Source organism: Lissotriton vulgaris, chromosome 10 (assembly GCF_964263255.1).
Source record: "Lissotriton vulgaris chromosome 10, aLisVul1.2, whole genome shotgun sequence".
NCBI lineage: Eukaryota > Metazoa > Chordata > Amphibia > Caudata > Salamandridae > Lissotriton > Lissotriton vulgaris.
In genome coordinates this window covers 134390476-134409018 of record NC_141698.1, presented here as the reverse complement: position 1 = coordinate 134409018, position 18543 = coordinate 134390476, and the positions used below count along the sequence as shown (strand labels likewise).

At 46.2% G+C, this 18543-nt stretch overlaps 1 protein-coding gene across 2 annotated transcripts in view; it reads right to left on the bottom strand.

Annotated features, from left to right (window-relative positions):
• PRPSAP2 (phosphoribosyl pyrophosphate synthetase associated protein 2) overlaps positions 1-18543 on the bottom strand; it is a 440767-nt gene that overhangs the window by 51146 nt on the left and 371078 nt on the right. For both annotated transcript variants that reach the window (XM_086940712.1, XM_086940714.1), the window contains exon 9: positions 7546-7616. In XM_086940712.1, coding sequence (XP_086796838.1) covers positions 7546-7616 — 71 coding nt within the window. The remainder of the gene's footprint in view (positions 1-7545; positions 7617-18543) is intronic.

Below are 18543 nucleotides of genomic sequence, written 5' to 3'. Positions count from 1 at the left end.
GTTCACTGTTTTGTTATGCACGGGAACTAAAGAACAAGTTACTTACCTTCGGTAACGCTTTTTCTGGTAGATACTATATCTGCCTGTGGATTCCTCACCTTGTGAATATCCCCCTTGCGTCAGCAACGTTCGGAAATTTTCTTCGTAGCACGCCGTCGTGGGCGACGTCACAGGAGCACGGCATCGCGCGCGACTCCGTCTGACGTCACCGACCCCATATCAGGCCCAAGCCGGCGTGATGACGTCAGTTCCGCCCTTTTTTCCGTGCCTTCGAGGCACACGGACGGACCAACGATAGCAAATATGCAAATATACAATGTACACAGTACATATAGAACTAAATCAATACAAATGCATAAACCATATATACAGAAAGACCAGGTATAGCAGAGTGGACAACGGGGAGGCGGGTGGGTCAGTGAGGAATCCACAGGCAGATATAGTATCTACCAGAAAAAGCGTTACCGAAGGTAAGTAACTGGTTCTTATGATAGATACATCTGCCGTGTGGATTCCTCACCTTGTGAATAGATTCCCACAGCAGTCCCCACTCCCGGAGGAGGGTGTCCACTCTGCTACACCAGGAAGTCTTGGAGGACAGAGCGCGCGAAGTGGCCATCCCTCCTCACCTCGGTATCCAAGCAGTAGTGCTTTGCGAAAGTGTGGAGGGAGGCCCAAGTCGCGGCCCAGCAAATATCCTCAACAGGTACACCCCTAGACAAAGCAGATGTTGCAGACTTTGCTCTAGTTGAATGAGCTCTAATACCCTCAGGAGGGTCCTTACCCGCAAGGGAGTAGCAGATCTTGATGCACAGGATTATCCATCTGGAAAGAGTGCGCTTGTGCACCGCTCTGCCCTTCTTGCAGCCAGCAAAGCCAACAAACAGCTGGTCGTCCATCCGGAAGTCCTTAGTCCTGTCCAGATAGAAGGACACCGCCCTCTTAGGGTCCAGGCGATGCAGTCTCTCTTCCTCCTTAGACGGGTGAGGGGGAGGATAGAAGGTAGGAAGGGTAATGGACTGCCCAAGATGAAAAGGAGTCACCACCTTAGGCAGAAAAGCAGCCCTGGTCCTAAGAACCATCCTTTCTGCATGAATGGTCAGGAATGGGGATTTGGAACTTAGAGCTTGAAGCTCACTTACCCTCCTTGCCGAGGTGATTGCAACGAGGAAGATAGTTTTAAAAGAGAGAAGCCTCAATGGACACTTGTGCAAGGGTTCGAAGGGAGAACCCATTAAAAAGGTCAGCACAAGATTCAAATCCCATTGAGGAACCACAAAAGGGGTAGGAGGAAACATATTCATGAGACCCCTCAAGAATCTCAAAACCACCGGAGATTTAAAGAGAGAAGGCTGATCCGGCAAACAAAGAAACGCCGATAAGGCCGAAAGATAACCCTTGACCGTGGCAACAGCCAAACCTTGCTGTGCTAGATAAAGGGCAAATTGTAAAATATAAGACAAATGAGCCTTCAAAGGGTCAATATCCCTCTCCCTGCACCAAGAAACAAATTTTGACCACCTATAGGAGTAAATGGACTTAGTGGTGTCACGCCTGGCAGAGAGAATGACATCCACCACCTCGTGAGGGAGAGAAAAAGAACTCAAGTTGCCCCGTTCAATCTCCAGGCATGAAGGTGTAATGTCTGGAGGTGAGGGTGTAGAACCTGCCCCTCCAACTGAGAGAGGAGGTCTGCCCTGTGAGGGAGACGGAGCGGCGGGTGAGAGGATAGGTGGAGTAGGCCCGAATACCACACCCTTCTTGGCCAATCCGGAGCAACCAATATGACTTGGGCCCGGTCTTGACGAATCTTCCTCAGAACCCAAGGAATCAAAGGTATGGGGGGAAACGCGTAAAGGAGTCGATCTCCCCAACTCAACTGAAACGCGTCCCCCAATGCTCCTTGCATCGGATACTGGAGACTGCAGAATGAAAGGCAGTGAGCATTCTCGCGAGTGGCAAATAGATCCACCCGAGGAGTCCCCCACATCCGAAAGATGTCGTGAACAACCTCCGGGTGAAGCCTCCACTCGTGGTCGGCAGAGAACTGCCGACTGAGACTGTCTGCACGCACGTTCAGAACTCCGGCCAGATGATTTGCCACCAGACAAATCTGATGGTCCTGAACCCAGGACCAGAGACGCAGAGCCTCTCTGCAGAGACACTGCGACCCTACTCCTCCCTGCTTGTTGATGTACCACATCGCAGTCGTGTTGTCCGTTAGGACCTGGACCGAACGACCGCGAAGGGAAGGGAGGAAGGCCTTGAGCGCCAAACGTATCGCCCTCAATTCCAGAAGGTTGATGTGAAACAACCTTTCTTCCGGAGACCAAAGACCCTTGACCTCCAGGTCTCCCAGATGAGCACCCCACCCGAGAGTGGATGCATCAGATATCACTGTGGCCACTGATGGAGGTAGCTGAAAAGGCTTTCCTTGTGACAGATTGCCTTCCACGCCCCACCAAGACAGATCCGCCGCAGCTTCCCTGGAGATCCTCACTGACTCCCTGAGATCTCCGTTGTGCTGATACCACTGCCTGCGGAGGCACCACTGGAGCGCCCTCATGTGCCAGCGTGCATGACTGACCAACAGAATGCAAGAAGCCATCAGACCGAGCAGGCGAAGGACCTTCAGGACTGGAACAACCGCTCCATTGAAGAATAAAGGAATCATTTCCTGAATGTCGCGAATCCTTTGAGGTGGAGGGAATGCACGACATACAGAAGTGTCCAGTACCGCACCTATGAACAGGTTGCGCTGGGAGGGCACCAGGTGAGATTTGGGTACGTTTATCGAAAAACCCAACCTGTGTAACAACTGAGTTGTCTCCTGCAGATGATGGAGCACCATCTCCGGCGACTCCGCTTTGATCAGCCAGTCGTCTAGATAAGGGAATACAGGAATCCCTGACCTTCTGAGATGCGCCGCCATCACCTTGGTGAAAACTCGAGGCGCAGTAGTAAGTCCAAACGGGAGGACCGCAAACTGGTAGTGCTGCGATCCCACCGTAAAACGGAGATACTTCCTGTGCGACTTCAGGATCGGAATGTGAAAATACGCATCCTGCAAGTCGATCGACACCATCCAGTCTTCTTCCATCAGCGCCAGAAGAACCTGAGCAAGGGTGAGCATTTTGAACTTCTCCTGTTTGAGATAGAGGTTCAAAATCCTGAGATCCAGGATCGGCCGAAGTCTGCCATCCTTCTTGGGAATCAAGAAATACCAGGAGTAGCACCCTTGACCCCTCTCCTGCTCTGGAACCACCTCTATCGCACCCTTTCGAAACAGTGCCAGGACTTCCTCCTGCAGGAGAAGCAGGTGGTCCTCCGAGCAATAACCTTGGCAAGGAGGGTAATTGGGAGGGAACTCCTGAAAAGGAAGTGCATACCCATTCTCTACGAGATTGAGAACCCAAAGATCTGATGTAACCGATTCCCAATCTCGTAGAAAGTGAGTAAGCCGACCCCCTACTGGCCCTACATGATCCAGAATGGAGGATCTAGGGCTGCTTTGCTGATGCGGGTGGGGGTTGGGCATTATTGGAGGAAGTGGAGGAAGAGGAGACTTGACGTCCACGTCCACGACCCCTCTGTCTACCTCTATAGGACTTATATAGAGGGTTCTGCTGCTGCTGCTGTTGTTGGCCCTGCTTGAAGGGACGAAAAGAAGATTTACCAAATCCCTTGAATTTTCTAGCCGTAGACCCTCTCATCTGCAGACCCAACGATCTCGCAGTGGCACGGCTGTCTTTAAACCTTTCCAAGGCCACATCAGCCTTCTTACCAAAAAGGCCAGTTCCTTCAAAGGGTAAATCCAGCAAAGTAGATTGTACATCCGCTGAGAAATCAGATGACTTTAACCATGCGGCTCTCCTGGTTGCAATGGATGAGCCCATAATTCTGGCAACAGAATCCACAGTGTCCATGCCGCTTTGAATGACCATGCGGGCCGCAGCCTGAGTGTCAGAGATCACTTCATTAAAGTTTTTCCTATCCTCCTCAGGAAGTTTTGAAGACAATTGCTTCACTGAGTCCATCAGCGCGTGCACATATCTACCTAAAAGGCAAGTAGCATTTGATGACTTTAGAGCCATGCTCCCAGAAGAGAAAGTCTTCTTCGCAGCCTGATCCAATTTCTTAGACTCTTTGTCAGCTGGTACTTGAGGGAAAGAGCCTGCAGCCCTATTAGAGCAAGCCGCCTGAACCACAAGACTTTCCGGAGATGGATGCGTAGAAAGAAAAGCAGGGTCATCAGGAGCCACCCTATAGCGCCTTGCAATTACCCTTGAAACTGCAGGAGCAGACAACGGCCTCTTCCAAATCTCCTTAATTGGATCTGACAAGGCATCAGTAAACGGCAGAGTTGGCTCCACAATCGAAGAAGGAGAATGCAGGACCTCTGTGAGAATGTTGGGCTTGTACTCCACTGTGGGCAGCTTTAAGCTAAGAAGGTCAGCAGCCTTCCTAATAACCACGTGATAAGGAGCCACGTCCCTTGATGGTGCATCAGAAGTCGAAGGCAGACCCCACTCGGGAGAGAGTTCCAGACCACTAGCATCCCGAAGCTCATCGAAGTCATCATCATGATCAGGAAGCTCGCCTTCTTCCACATCTGAACTCTCATCATCCTTTTGCTCGAGAAGACGCTGAGCCCTTCGCCTCGACCACTCCATTCGAATCGAAGTCGACGGATCCGGTAACGACTCCGACGGAGCCGGTTCCGACGTCGATCGAGGAACCGGAGCAGGAGGACGAGAGTCATGAACAGGTGTGGTACCTCGATCTCGACTGCGAGGTCGATCCGGAGTCGGCGAAGCCGCATGCGGAGTCGAAGACCTCGGTGGAGCCGTACCGAGCCAAGGTGAAAGAGGCGCCGGCATGAAAGGCATAAATGGAGCAGGGGCATACGACTGAGGAATACCCAGATTGTATGATAACTGACCCATGGGGCCACCAGGCGCTCCAGTGGGGTACATTGCCCTAGAATAAACTCCAAACATCGCATTGAGAAAATGCGAGGGATCCTGTCCAGGACCAGGAAAGGAGGGGTACGGACCTACCGGATGTTGCAATGGAGGCCGACCCGACACATCTTCACCCTGACCTTCTGGATTCACAGGAGTCTCCGCCGAAGCCGGTTCTTGAGTCACCTCATCTTCTTCATGCTCCGAGGAAACCGGCTCCGGGTCCGGCTCCGGAGAACCTACTCTTGACAAAGCAGGTGAAGGAGAGACAAAGTCCTTACGATGTTTGTGAGACCTCTTCTTCGAGTCAGAGGAATCCTTCCCCGAATGATGTCTCGAACTGTGCTTCCTCCTCTTATGCTTTCTCCTCGAAGAGCTCGAAGCATGTCCGGAAGCCGACTTAGATCTAGACCTAGATCTATCTCTGGACTTTGACTTCGCTTTAGACCTCGAGTCCTCTCCAGACCTCGAACCCGCTCTGGACCTCGAAGCCGATCCCGACCTCGACCGAGACCTTTGCTTCGACTTCGATCTCCGTGACGTAGATCTCGAAAATCGCCCAGAGTCTTTTTTCACCTTCGCCAAAAGCAACTTTGCTTCACGCTCCCGAAGCGCCTTCGGATTCATCTTAAAACAGGACTCGCAGTTCTTGACGTCGTGACTCGAACCAAGACACCACAAACAATCCTTATGTGGGTCAGTGATAGACATCATGCGGGCACAAGACCTACATGGCTTAAAGCCTGTTTTCCTCGACGACATCTCCGGAGAAGAACAAGGTCGTAAGAGAGAAACAGTGACAATTATCAAACAGAAAGATACTAGGTATCGCTGAAGATCCCGAAAACCGTTCGCGTCGGAGACGCGGAAAAAAGGGAACTGACGTCATCACGCCGGCGTGGGCCTGATATGGGGTCGGTGACGTCAGACGGAGTCGCGCGCGATGCCGTGCTCCTGTGACGTCGCCCACGACGGCGTGCTACGAAGAAAATTTCCGAACGTTGCTGACGCAAGGGGGATATTCACAAGGTGAGGAATCCACACGGCAGATGTATCTATCAGAAACATTTCTCATTTTGTGCTTTGTGTGGCATCAAAGAAAGAGTCATCCCAACTATGTCATATAGCTGGTGATTCTCAGCCCTAGAGGCCATGAAAGATATTATCCATGTGGCAACCGTTTACAGAATTTTTGCTGAGTGAAGATGCTAAAGGCAAGAAATGTGGGGATCTTCGGACGTATATTGATATGCTGTGAAAAAAGTACACTCTACTGCATTCTTAGATTTCTACAGGAAAACCTGACTGCTAGTGGGCATAATGCAAAAACTAGAGTCTGAATGCACCATGGACTACCAAGTGTTCAGCATAATTGGTGTAGATGTAAAAACGTCTCCTTGAGAGTAGGCTGAAGACACTTAGTGACTTTGGCACTGTAACATGCTCCATGTTAGAGTGCTTGCCACTAGGCAAGCTAAGAAATATTAAGGAGCAGTTCAGGAAATTTTATTTTACAACATATCAGAAATGGCTTGCAATGATACATAGAAATGTCGCTTCACCAACCATGGCATTTAAAGTCGATGAATCCTCACTGTGGTACTCTGCACAAAGTTATAGCTCCCTTCCGGAAAGGGGAATTTTCTCTGGACTTTAAAAACTGTTGCTTCATTTTTGAAAGCTTCAATAACTCTGAGGGCATATGTGCCAAGTTCGACGCATTTGTTGCAGAACCTGTCCCAGAGAATCGTAATCTTAAGGTGCACCAGTATTGGCATGGAAAGCTAGGTCAGTGCCCTGAGTTAGCAAATTCTGTACTGGCGGTTTTGGTGTGACTGTCTCAGGTGTCAATGTTGAACGGGCCTTTTCACAGATAAAAGTTTACATGGGAAGGAAAGAGTGAGCCAGCACAACCAAAGACTCACTAAAGAAGTATTGTATGGTGTACTACAATAAGTTTGATTTGTAAAATGTATTTGGACCTTATATACACTGTACCTACACTATCTGTATGCCATGCACTATCAGTGCAGAAAGCAAGTAATAATAAAAGCAAAATGTTCCATAAACACCGGCAAAACACGGTCTCTGTTTTAAATGGTGCAAAAAATGAGTAACCACGGATAACCACTGTTCTTTTGTAAGGTATTGAAATCACTTGAAAACACAGAAAAAAACCACCACACTTTACCAAAAATAAAAACTGAAAACAGGAAAACCAACACATAGGATAAGCACTCCCCCTACAACTGCCATTCTCAAAAGCCTGCTGCAGGAAACTTTTGAGTCAAATTCTGTAAATCCTACTTCAAATCAAGCAATTCTACCCCAGTATGCTTTGTAGGGCAGCAGGTGGAGGAATAATTTTATTGAGAGAAAATGCAGATTTATTAGAGATGGTTAGATGCATTTTAAAATTTGTATTATTGGCACAGCAGTATTTGACAAAGCTTGGGTCAGTGTAATAACAGTTTTTAAACATCATTAATTAAGTCAATCATATGAAAGGAGAGTTGCAATTGCAGTGGATATGTGAAATATTAATGAAGAGAAATGTGTTCATCTCAAGTTTTATACATACCACAATAATGGCTATTCTTCCTCCTACATCACCAACAACCGTAATTGGAGGCTTTTCCTTTGGAATCAGCACTTAATAAAATAAAATAAAGCAAAGACATAAATATTTTGCTTCAAAGAATGCAATACAAAAAATAAATGTATGTTTGTGCATTCAACTATGTATCGTAAAACTAAATAGCACAGAGTAGACATTAAGCCATAAGGGCACAAAAAAAACATATGGGACCTCTGCTAACTCACACATTAAAGAAAATGTGCATGCAAAACCTACACTATGCATGTGTAACTATTCTCAATGATGCACCATTTCATTTCCAACACTTAAAAATGTAAAGTGTTTTCAGATAGAATAAATCAAATATGAAAATTGGATGACTCACCCACCAGGCCATGCATCTTAAGTCCCCTCCTTACCTCATAGCTCTCCTCACCATCTCTGGTGCAGAGATAGGACTTCAGAGCAAGATATTTCTTCTTTTGGAAACACCTGCTTTGAACACATCTCAAGTACCAAACACAATGTTCTTTTGGAGCCAAAACCAGCATCTGATTTTATCACTTTCAGAAAATTTCTAAAAACTCCCCGACTGCACATTCACCTCGGGTAACCCTTTCATCACCACTGTTAGTCACTATCTCTGCCACTGCTATATAGAGTGTGCTCTCTTCAGTCACTGTTTTTACTATTTATTCTGTATGTTGTATTCAACATTATACCCTCCAAGTTATTTTGTAAAGCACACTTATGCCTTCCTGGTAAAGCAACACTATAGAAAAGTGTAAATAAAGCTATAAACCTACCCAATTCCCTGACACTACTGAGATCCTAGAATGAGTATTATGCTGCAATTTGTAAATACAAACAGGTTACTTCTTCTACCACCATCGAAGACTGAATGTTCTTGAATAGTCTCACATGTCCATGTATCTAGGACTGGCTTCCTGCCTTAGTCACTAAAAGCCACACTATTGAGCAAGAGTCCGGGTCAACAGTATGCTGTCAGATTTCTTTATGGTGTTGAAGGGAACAAGGCAGACTTGTCCCTGGTCACCCCTAATATTTGCGCTCTATATGGAACCCATGTTAGGCACCATCAGGGCTAACCTAGAGATTAAATGGATCTCCACTGGCAGACATGAATATAAACTGCTGCTGTCTGCCGATCTTGCAATTCTCGCTTGGTCGGATCCCACATGGCTTTAATGAACGAGTCTGACTCATTTGGAGGGTCTCAGACTTCAAAACTGACCCCCAGAAATCACTGATATTGAACATCAAAATACCAAAAGAAATACGGGCCACGATGCAATACACATCCCACTGGCTTGGGCGAAGAAAAACATCTGTTATCTTGGAATCAAACTCTATTCCTCCCTAGACAAAACAACTGCCCTTCACTATGGTGACTTGCATGCTCTACCTATTCTTGGCACATGTCGGGCCTCTCCTGGCTGGACAGTATTGCAGCGATTAAAAGGACCCTCCTACTTCAGCTACTCTATGAGTTCCAAACACCGCCGTTATAAACCTTCCAAAGTCCTGGAAACTGGTGGAGAACATTATCTGGAAGAACAGGAAGTAGGAACAGCAAAATAATTTATTTTCAAAAATTCAATTTTTCTTAGATAACACAGCATTAGGTATCCCAAATCTCACTAGTATTTTGCAGCTCAACTTGGGTATGTTGTAGAATGGATGAGAATCCGAAAAAGGGAGTTGGAACGTTCCTTCTTGGAAGAGGAATGGGCCAGTATCCATAAGAGAGCACATACCTCCACAAGGAGTATAGGGGGAAGGAAGGCTATGTTAAGAATGGTGCACTACTGGTCACTGGTATTGTACTTCAGCTCAAGTCTGCACATGTAATCCCGCCAAGTCAGAAGTTTTGGCAAAACATGTAGAGGCACGGGCACATTAGCACATCTGCTGTGGCGATGCCGTAAACTAAACAGCTATTGGCAAGAAGCAGTCCTCGCAGATATAAATACTATTTTCGATTCAAACTTCCTGCAATTCTCTTCTTGGCCTGCCAAACAGATAGTCCCACCACTCCGCTCACATAGGGAAAAAGCCATATACTTAGCTTTGTGTGCAGCCAGGTAACTCATCATAGCGTTCTGGAGTTCTAACAGTGACTTAGACAACAGATCCTGGCTTTAGGACACGGTTGATTTGGATCACAAGTCCTACGACTTTGACAGAATATGGCACCCTTGCACATTGTTTCTATAAAGAGATTTCAGCGAGATTTAATGCCCACGGTATTTTTTTTTTTTAAACTTTATTGACATGAAGGCATATTAAGCATTTAGCATGGTACATTCGTTTATAAAATTCTCGTTTGACATAGTTAAATTCCGCCTCATGTAACATGTTTCATACTGTTTCAAACATTTTCCTTGTCAATCCCCCCTAAAACTATTGTGACCGCATGCTTGTGTACAGTCCGTAGCTGGTGGATATTGCCAATTATCGATCTGAGTATCTTGCCTAACATGAACCTCCATCATAACAAACCTAATGAAAGTATCCCCCCCCCAACTTAAGCCATCGTGTCTCTTCGTGACACCACAACATCCCGTCCCACAGAAGGCCTGCATTCCTTTCCATCATCCCTTAGTCACCCTTGTTCCAACCATCTGTACATTTAGCCCTCACCGGTGGTCCTCCCCGTGCCTTCCACTACTCATCTTCCCCTTCAGAGTCTAGGTCGTCTCCCTCCGGTAGAGGTTCACACAATTCTCCTCTATAGACATTCCACGATGCCCAAACCTTGTTCCATTTACGGGGGAGGCTCGAAGGACATAAACCGCCCTTTCCGTGACCATTAGTGTATCCATATTTTTAGCCCATCTGCTCACCGTGGGCAGCTCCGGGGCCCCCCACTTCTGCGCGATGTCTCGCTTAGCCACCGTCATGGCCAGTGTAGCCCATATTAGGCCATATCTGTCTAGGTCATTGGGGTCCCAGACATTTAGGAGGCATTTGCGTGGTTCAGGCAAAACAGAGAGTGTAAGTGTTTGGGAGATAGTACGCATTACTTGTGTCCAGAATTCCTGTATACGTGTGCAGTCCCATAATGTGTGGAACAGTGTTCCCTCCTCCCCGCAGCCCCGCAGGCAAAAGGGATGAGGTGCTCTATGTATTTTATGGAGTAATGTTCTGGTATAATAGATGCGGTGTAAAATTATTAGTTGCACCAGTCGGAACTTAGCCGAAATTCCCACCTCTCTTGGGGAGGCTAAAGCCTCATATGCCCACGGTATTTGAATATTTTGAAGCGGCATTCGGGTCAACACACAGATTCCTTTGGATACCAGTTAATCCATCCTTGACTTATGATAGGACAGGAGGTTGCTGCACAGCTGGGGGAGAGTATACATGGACTACAGAAGGCTGGATGTTGCTATACACAAGGGGTTCAGGATAGGCGAGGTGTGGGACTCTTCCTTGATTGTTCCGTAAAGTTGAATTTTCTTTTCTTTCATTTACTCTTTATTTCTCTTAAATTCGACTGTCCCCAACGGAGTTTGGCTGTAGGTTTGTGTATGTGTAAATTGATATAAAAAAATAAAAAAAAGAACTAAACCATAAACTTGCACTAATCACGTGGGAAGTTAGAAAATGTACATTCAAGTCAAGAAACAAGTTGCCTTTCTGATAACAAACAGGCAAGTTTGCATAATAAGGAAAATAGTTCTCTTCCTGAAATTCATAGACAAAGAATACCTTCACCCACATAAAAGACTGCAGAATAAGGTAAAAAAAAACTATTCACAGAAAGAGACTTTTCAGTAAGTATCTTCTGAATCACAGTCAGAAAAAAACATCTATTTAGTGTAAACAACTTCTTAGTGTGAGTGTAGGGAGTCTGACGAGACCCGTGTATGACTTCAATCTATGGTGTACCATGCCCAAAGTCCCAGCACCATCTTCTTATGCCTAGAATAACTGCTACTGTATAAAACAACTTGTTTTGGTCACAATGCTTCACCACATCTATAAAGTCACAGTTTCAAACTGCCAATCTATTGCTGCTATGAAAATAGTTACTTACCAGTAAGTAAGAATTGTTCTCCAGCTTTGATATCTGGTTCAACATAGTGAAAGAGGCTGTAAGGAAAATGCTACTTACCCAGTATGCATCTGTTCTTGGCATGTAGAGCTGTAGATTCACATGCTTTGCATAGCCTGCCATCTATTGTTGGGTCCGGATGTTTGCACTTTGTTTTTCTTTGAAGGAGTCCTTTCCAGTCACGAGGTAGGTGAATAATCATTTTGGTGATAGTGCCCATGGGCATTGACTCCATTGTTAGATTGTTTTCACGCAGAGTAGTAGAAAGAGATGTCCATGTATATATGTGTCTAAGTAAGATGTTACTGCAACAGGTATAGGTACCCGGGGAGGCAGATGTGCGCATGTGAATCTACAGCTCTACATGCCAAGAACAGATGCATACTGGGTAAGTAGCATTTTCCATTCGAGGCATATTTATTTATTTGACATTTGTAAGGAGCAAAGAATCATCCACAGGGGGATCTCACGGCGCCTAGCAGCACAAGAACGGACCACTCGCTCGGCCTGGGGCCCTAGAATAACCATGTCTTTAGGCTCTTCTTAAAGTGACCCAAAGACGTACAACAACGCATTCCTTCCGGTAACCTGTTCAAATGGAAGGGGGCAAGATATGAGAAGGCGCGCCCTCCCATTCTGGACTTGTTTATTTTACATGGAACTAAGGTTTTGATTGCTGGATCTCAGCTGGCATCCCGGGATATACGAGCTGTAGATCACAAGCTGTGTGTAGACTATATAGCAGTTATCTCCCAAAGCAGTGGCTAAACTGTAGCTATTGCAGTGGTTTGAAATAGTGTACGTAAATCTGCTTGGCCCACACTAGCTTGCTGTTTTGATAACACATCTACACAATAGTGTTTTGTGAATGTGTGAGGTGTAGACCATCTTGCAGCTTTTCAGAGGTCATCTATGGGTATGTTTCCTAAGAATGCCATAGAAGCCCCTAGTTTGCGTGTGGATTGAGCTCTAGGGGGAATTGATCATGTGTGTTTTGCTTTTGCATAGCATGTTTCAATGCACTCGACTATTCACAGTGCAATATCCGATTTTGATATGGGATTGCCTTTATGTGGTGGAGCAAAAGCCACAAATAGTTGTTTTGTCTTACAGAAAGGTTTTGTCGTTTCTATGTAGTGGAGTAACGCTCTTTTCACATCTAAGGTGTGTAAAGCAGAATCTGGTTAAGGGAACTACTCAAAAAGCACAACAGATTGGTTTGATATGGAAGGCAGAAATGGCCTTGGGTAGAAATTTTGGGTTGGTCCGAAGAACCACTTTGTTTTGGTGTACTTGTAAAAATGGTTCTTCTATGGTTAGTGCCTGAAGCTTATCTACTCTCCTCAGCGATGTGATAGCTATGAGGTAAGCTATTTTCCAAGTGATAAATTGCAGCTCACATCTGTGCAATGGCTCAAAAGGTGGACCCATGGGTCTGGTGAGGACAATGTTGAGATTCCACACTGGAGCAGGTGGAAGTCTTGGGAGAATGACTCTTAAGTCCCTCCATAAATGCTTTAATAACAGGCACTGTGAAGAGAGACAGATGCTGTCTATTCTGGAGGTATGCAGCTATTGCTGCAAGATGTAAGTGTATGGCTGTGTATGTTAAATGTGAACACTGCAGATGTAATAAATAGTATATATTTTTTTTAACTGAAGCATCAAGCGGGTTGAACAGATTGTTATTACAGTATATGATAAACCGCTTCCACTTTGCTGCATAGCAAGCTCTTGTGGTAGGACGTCTAGTCTCTTTGATGATATTCATGCAGTCAGGCGGGAGACTGAGATAGCCAAACTGTAAGACTTCAGGAGCCAGATCGCAAGGTTGAGCTGACTGGCATCTGGATGTCTTATCTCTCCACTGCTCTGCGTGAGAAGATTGGGTGTAATATGCACTTTTTGGTGAGGAACTACTGAGAACTCCAACAGAGTTGTGAACTAGGGTTGACGGGCCCATGTTGGAGCAACTAGGATTAGTGTCAGGGACGCTTGTCTGAGTTTCCAAACCACTAATGGAATGAGTGGGAGAAGCGGAAAAGCGTAAGCAAATATCCCTGACCAATTGATCCATAGTGCATTACCTCTGGACAATGGGTGTGGATACTTGGATGCGAAGCTTGGGCATTTTGTGTTTAGGTTGGTGGCGAACAGATCTATGACAGGAAAGCCCCACATCTGAAAGAATGGGAGGAGAACTTGAGGGTGGAGTTCCCATTCGTGGATCTGTTGTCTTTGACGACTGAGCAGATCTGCAATCTGATTGTTTATCCTGGAAGGTGTTCTGCGAGGAGATACATTTTGTGACGTATGGCCCATCTCAAGATGGTCTGTGCTAGTTGTGATAGCTAGAGAGAGTGTCCCCCCCCCCCCCTGTTTTTGTATATAGTACATTGCTGTCATGTCTGTACGGATTAGGACATCTTTGCCTACTATATGAACTTGAAACACTTTGATCGCTAGAAAAATTGCTAGCAGCTCTAGATGATTTATGTGAAGCTGTTTTTGCTGCATGCTCCGCATGTCCTGTATTGTATGCATCTGGAGATGAGCTCCTCAACCAGTGAGCAATGCATCTGCTGTTAGCACTATCTGTGGAACCCGGTCGATGAAGGTTCGCCCTTTTGAAAGGTTTTGAGGATTCCACCACTACAGAGAGTGATGGGTGCAGCCGCCCACCAACACTAGATCTGATAACAGACCTTGAGCCTGGTTCCACTGACATGCTGAAAGGGACGCATTTCAAGTCTTGCATAAGGGACTATTAGGATGCAAGACGCCATCATCCCCAGTAACTGCATAAACACTCGAGCTGGTAATGAGTGTTGAGCCTGAAACTCACAGAGTAGAGTCTGAATGCGGATTCTGGTCGGATTGGGGTAGGCCAAAGCCTTTGGTGTATCTATTATGGCTCCCGGATACGCCTGTGTGTTGGATGGTTGGAGATGGGACTTGGACAGATTTACTGTGAATCCAAGCTCATGGAGCAACTGCATTGTTTTGTGAGTGCGAGCTGGCTTTTATGAGCCACTCGTCCAAATATGGAAAGACGTGAATATGTTGTCTTCGTAGATGAGCTGCGACTACTGCTAGGCATTTAGTGAAAACCCTGGGTGCTATAGTTACTCCGAATGGGAGCACCTTGAACTGATAATGCTGACCTGCTACTACGAACCTCAGGTATTTGTGGTGAGCCGGGTGCATTGGGATTTGGAAATAGGCGTCCTTCAAGTCCAGAGTGGACAGAAAGTTTGTTGAAGGAGCGGAAGCACTAGTAGGAGTGTGACCATGTGAAAATGGTCCGACTAAATGTATAGATTTAGATCTCTGAGGTCTAGTATAGGCCTGAGAGAGCTGTCCTTCTTGGGAATTAAGAAGTATAGGGAGTATTCCCCGGCCCCTTGATATTTCAATGGGACTGGTTCTATAGCTCCTTTCTCTAACAGAGAACTTCTTGCTTTAGAAGGGTAAGATGTTCTTGTGATATTGCGTGTGACCTTGGAAGAATGTTTGGGGAGTGTCTAAGTTCCGGGCACTAACCATATTGGATAATTTGCAAAACTCGTATGTCTGAGGTGATTGTATTCCAGACAGGGGTAAATTGGAAGAGACGTCCCAGACAGGAGTGGAATGATCAGGGGGGAGGGGAGGCGGGGTAGTTAAAGGAAGTCACTGCTTGTTATTTGCGAGGGAAGTGCGTGTGGAGTTGCCTCTGTCTCTTCTCTTACCATTGTTTCCGCTAAAACCTCCTCTAAAATAGCCTCTTGATGAGGGTGATTGGTTGTTGCCCTTGTAAGAGGAGGAGGGATTTTCTGTGGAAATATTCTTGGAGCCACCCCTGTAAAAGGAGTGACGAAAGGAACCCCTATTTGTAGGTAACTGCAAGCCACCATGGACATTGCGACCTCAGTATCTGTTTTCATTTTTTCCAGCGTGGTGTCAACTGCTGGACCAAACAGGTATTTTTTGTCAAATGGCTGGTTGAGAATAGAGGCTTGCACCTCAGGTTTGAAACCTGAAATCCTCAACCAAGCATACCTCTGTAGCAGTATGCTGGTGTTTACTGCACGTGCTGCTGTATTTATTGCGTCTAGGGTGCACCTGATGGAGGTATTGGTGATTAGTTTGCCCTCCTGAATAAGACCGTTAGCCTTAGATTTATGTTCATCAGGCAGAAATTGCAAGCGTTTTTCTAACTCCTCATAATCAGCCCTATCATATCTGGCGAACAAAGCCTCGGCATTAGGAATGAGCCAATGATCAGCCGCTTGTGACGCTACCCTTTTGCCAAAGGCATCAATTAATTTCAACTCCGTATCAGAAGGGGCCTCACCTGTGGTCTATGAGTTAGCCCTTTTGCGAGCCTTGGAAATCAAAAGACAGTCTAAGGGCAGCTGGCCTTTGATGTAGGCAGGTTCAGTAGCTGCAGGTTTATATTTTTTCTCAACCCTAGGCGTGATGATTCTTGCCCTTACAGGATCTTAAAAAACCTCATCTGCGGGTTTAAGTATCCCCTTAAGCATTGGCAGTGTATGGTAGTTTTTTGAGAGAAATTTAAGGTCTCAAATAAGAAATCCTCCTCTAAAGCCTCTTTATGTAGTTCCACCCCATGGTAATGAGCAGCCCTGTTAAGTAGCTCAATGTATCGTATATTGTCGTCGGGAGTTGAGGGTCTGGATGGATACAAGTCAGGGTCATTATCCGTGTTTGGGTCCGTGTCATAGTCCTCCCATGTATCATTATCCTGTGGCCTATCCTGATCCCCATCCCATCCCCATCTCCTTCATCCTGTGGGTCAAGTGATAGTGGTGAATTTGTGGGTGTGATGAGTTAGATGGGATCAGTGGGCAGAGGTGGAATTTAAGGTGGTGAAGGGTTAGTGCCACATTTTTTTCTCTTCAAAGGAATGTGGTACTCCTATTGTTGGCCCATCTTCCTTTTTTCAGGCAATTTGGCATGGATATGTCCAGTGTCTGGGTTTATAACCAGCTCTTTCTGTTTCGGTTCCGAAGGTGGAACGTCGGACCTAGGCTCCTTTGATGGAGTCTTTTTGTCTTTGCTTGTCGTTTTCGGCGTCAAAAGTTTCAGCTCCGAACCTTTCGGTTCCGAAGATTTTGTCATCGATAAAGGTGGGATGTGGACCACAACATGCTTTGATTTCGGTTCGGCACCAGCATGGGGCTGACTCAAGCCGAGTGGAAGGCTTATCTTAGTGTTTCGGCGCCGGGCCCCTCAAAACTTTTTCTTGGTGCCAACCTTGGCCCGCAGGCAGAGGAAGGACTGGAGCCTTTATGGTCTTGTGTTGGTGTTGGGGCAAGGGGGCTTCTGTACTCACGGTACGCTGATCCGGTGTAACTTGCTCCTCTTCTTCCATGCCGGAGTCGTCCTCGGACACGGAGATGTGTTCTGCTTCCTTGGCTCCTTGAGCTTGTTGTTCTTCTTGATCGGAATCTTCGCCGAAAATGTTTGTTACGGAGCCGCCTTGATGCTGCATCTCGGGACGTCGGGCCTGACGGTCACGAAGCGCCTTCTTCAATCGAAACGATCGGCACGCGTCACAGTCTTTCTCGTCGTGTTCCGGGGTTAGGCACAGGTTGTACACTTCGTGCAGGTCGGTGCACGGAAACTTGGTGCGACACCCAGGACCGAGTTTGAATGGAGTCCATACCATCGACTGCTAGCGAGCCCGGCGCGGGGAGGCCCAACGGCCCTCCACAAGTTTTCCGATCGAAGGTCATTGAGTTGAAACGATGCGCGGAGAATGGGAAACGCGATCGAGAAACAACACCGTCGGGGTAGTGGATTGCACGTCGAAGGGAACCCGAGAAACTGTGCCAAACCAGAGTGCAGCAATTCACATCCAAACCTGATGGCGGAAAAAACAATCTAACAATGGAGTTGATGCCAATGCGCACTATCACCGAAAGGAGGAGTCACCTACCTCGTGACTGGAAAAGACTTCTACAAAGAAAAACAAACACCCAGACCCAACACTAGATGGCAGACTATTCAAAGTATGTGATGTGCAGCTCACCTGCCTTGAACACATTGTTGCTCCAGTAGCCTGCTCACCTCATTGGGAAAAAAAACTGTTTAACTAGTGAGGTGAAGAACACACACCCTAGAGGCCACTATCCCTAAGATGTCTAGGAAAATGTGAAGTACTGAAAAGGGTAGGCAAGTCTTTTGCATGGAAGAAGGTGGGCCATATGTGAATCTATGAAAAATACCAAAGCTGGAGAACTATTCAGACAGGTATGCAACTATTGTATGCTCCAGCATTGCATCTTTCATAGATGCAAAAGCATGAAACAAGATAACAAGCAGTACATTAAAACATAACAGAAGCAGAATGCCGAAGGACAGGTGAGGCAATATTGGACTCATCTTACTGAAGTAGATGAGGGGCTACCTGTCCCACTGCTCCATATCTTTGTACTGTTGCTTCTAGACAGCAGTGCTCAGTTAAGACATGTTGATTCTTCCATGTTGCTGCCATGCATATTCTTGTCAATGGCCCTCCAGCAAATAGACCTATGGAAGTAAAGAGTCGTTTAAGAGGGCCTTGGAGCAGTCTGCCTGCTTTCGATAGGCAGAGTGTTATTCCCGTTGCATCCGAGCGGGTTATTCCTTGTTTGGAGATAAGATGTCCTTATAGAGGATTCCAAAACACCAGTAATAAATTGTCAGGTTAAAAAAATTCCTTGCTTCTAGTGATGTATAATTTAAGACTTCTTCTGACATCCAACATGTTGAAGCTCTCATCTAGCTGAATGGTATGGATTTTGCACACAAAAAAACCCTTTTGAATATCACTGTAGGAACAATGGGAATAAACAAAAAGGTTTGATCTTAGTGTAACTGTTTTTATGAAACTGAGGAAACAGCTCTTTTGAGAAAGAAAATGTAATCCAGCT